Raw genomic sequence first — 2,103 nt, 5'->3', positions numbered from 1 at the left:
CACCAATCACATCGGTGTATCTGATATAGGCGGGGCCAGAGGCGAGCTAAACAGATGACGACAGTTTAATCTACCAGTTAGCTTCACTGGTAGCTAAGCGTATGGGGCTGGATACGTCGCCGAGTGTGTTGTGATTGGTCGTAGTGTTATCCAATTGCGTGCCGTAAGATTTTCAAATTGCACGCTTGCCGCCCCTCGAGATGGGCGACTTTCATTACTCAATGCCAGACCCTTAATCTTTTCGATTTGTATTTCCAGGCTACAAGTCTGTCAAAAACTAGTTACTACAAATCACGTTTAATCTGGATTGAATGACAGGTCTTTTAATATAGGGATTAACAGTAGACAGCTAAATGAGTTATTTTTCTGAAGCTAAAGGTTTGTTTAATCAGTAAATACAGCAGGTCAACATCAGTATATTTGGAATTATGTTTATTGTGGCTGTTTAAAAGTGAGAAAGGTTCTGCTATTGGAATAACAAAAGAAAACAAAGAATACATTTACAATTGTATGAGGAAAAAAGTATTATGAAGCTAAAGTTCACATTTAAGCAGGTAAAAAAAGGTCAATTTAAGCCCAAAAGGTTATAATAAAATCAAAATTATTCTAAATTTTATTAGAATCAAAATGAATATCAGAATGAAGTGACATTTTTATGAGGACAAATTTCTTAGTAGAAAAAAATAATTATTTGTCAATATGACAAAAGTCAGAATTTATTTTTCTTTGTCATATTTATAAGATCAGTGATAAACATATTGTTTTATTGAACAGGGACAGTGCATATAATAAACATTGGTGCTGAACAGATGTTACCCTGCATTCTTTTAAATTAAGTTACTGAAATAAGAATTCAGAGCAATAATAGAGGATAGTAATGTTTGAAAAAATATACTACATTTTCGATAATCAAAACATAAAACAAATAGAATGAGAAAAAGAGTCCATTTCTTCTTTCTCCACGTGATGGACAGGAAACCAAAAAGTGTGCTGAAGATAAATAAAACATGAAACAAGTTTATTATAAACTGTTAATGTCTAAAAATCAAAGTGCAGGTAAAGAATATCTGATGCATGTTCCATCTGATATTATACACAATAAAACCACACTGAAACTACAAAGATAGATGAGATGGTTCACTGTGTGTTTTCAGTGGATTTTTTCTCAGCAGGGTTACTTTCTGAGGAGCCACTGCTGTTGGAGGATGTGATGGCCGGGACGGAGGTGACGCTGATGGGGACGACCCTCTCCTTCCCATCGTGCACTGCTTTCTCCCGGGGGGCCTGGATCTGCAGCCGCCCCCCCACCAGAGAACAGGTGACGGTCTCTGGTTCGACGCCATCCGGCAGGTCGAACTCCTGCCTGAACTCCTGACACCTGTAAGTGTAGGAGCCCTTCTCGTCCTCCTGCTTCTTCTCCGTCCTGCCGCTCACCCTCAGCTTCCTGCCCACCTGTTTGACTGACAGCTCCTCTGGGGCGAACTCCTTCGTGTCCAAGCTGAGGGCAAAGCTGCCGCCGTCCCTCCCCAGTTCCTGGAAGGCAATGGGCTTGAAGACCCCTGTCAAGGACGAGGTCTGGTCGATCTCCTCGAAGATCTTCTGGTGCAGCCTCTCCATGTACTCCATGCTCTGCCTCATCTCCTGCATGTGGCGGATGATCTCTTGTTCGATGTGGTAGAAGAGTGGCCGGGTCTCGGGCCACAGGCTGCGGACAGGCCAGTGCAGGTCCAGGAAAGGCCTCATGTTGATGGGGGACGGCTGGAAGACGCTGGGACACAACATCCTGACGAGGTGGAAGTTTCAGATCAGTTTAGGGTTAGCTTCAGGCTGGAGTTTGTCTGTCTGTCTGCCTGATGTCCTGCTGCCCCGCTGTTTATATACGCACAACCCCCCCCACCGGAAAGTTCCAGCAGCATTCCTGCATGTGTGTGTATGTGTGTGTTTGTGCTCACAGTCTAAATGCAGCCCGGTTGGTATTCCTGCGGCCCTCTGCGAAATGCCAACACATCTCAGCTTTGTTCTATTTCTGCTGCAGGACTCTGTCATGGTCTTTATAAAGCAGGTGAACACTCACAAGGACAAGGACACACACACACACACACA

The 2,103-nt window shown here is 43.6% G+C and overlaps 1 protein-coding gene across 1 annotated transcript; it reads right to left on the bottom strand.

The window, feature by feature from the left end:
* Positions 1-997: 997 nt before the first annotated feature.
* On the bottom strand, positions 998-1,865 carry hspb9l (heat shock protein, alpha-crystallin-related, b9-like). Its single transcript, XM_032533401.1, has one exon. The coding sequence runs from the start codon at positions 1,780-1,782 to the stop codon at positions 1,138-1,140; it is 645 nt and encodes a 214-aa protein (XP_032389292.1). The 5' UTR covers positions 1,783-1,865; the 3' UTR covers positions 998-1,137.
* Positions 1,866-2,103: the final 238 nt, after the last annotated feature.

The sequence above is a fragment of the Etheostoma spectabile genome, chromosome 13 (genome assembly GCF_008692095.1).
Source record: "Etheostoma spectabile isolate EspeVRDwgs_2016 chromosome 13, UIUC_Espe_1.0, whole genome shotgun sequence".
Classification (NCBI taxonomy): Eukaryota; Metazoa; Chordata; class Actinopteri; order Perciformes; family Percidae; genus Etheostoma; species Etheostoma spectabile.
The sequence above is the reverse complement of the archived record's forward strand: the minus strand, read 5'-3'. Positions and strand labels throughout refer to the sequence as shown.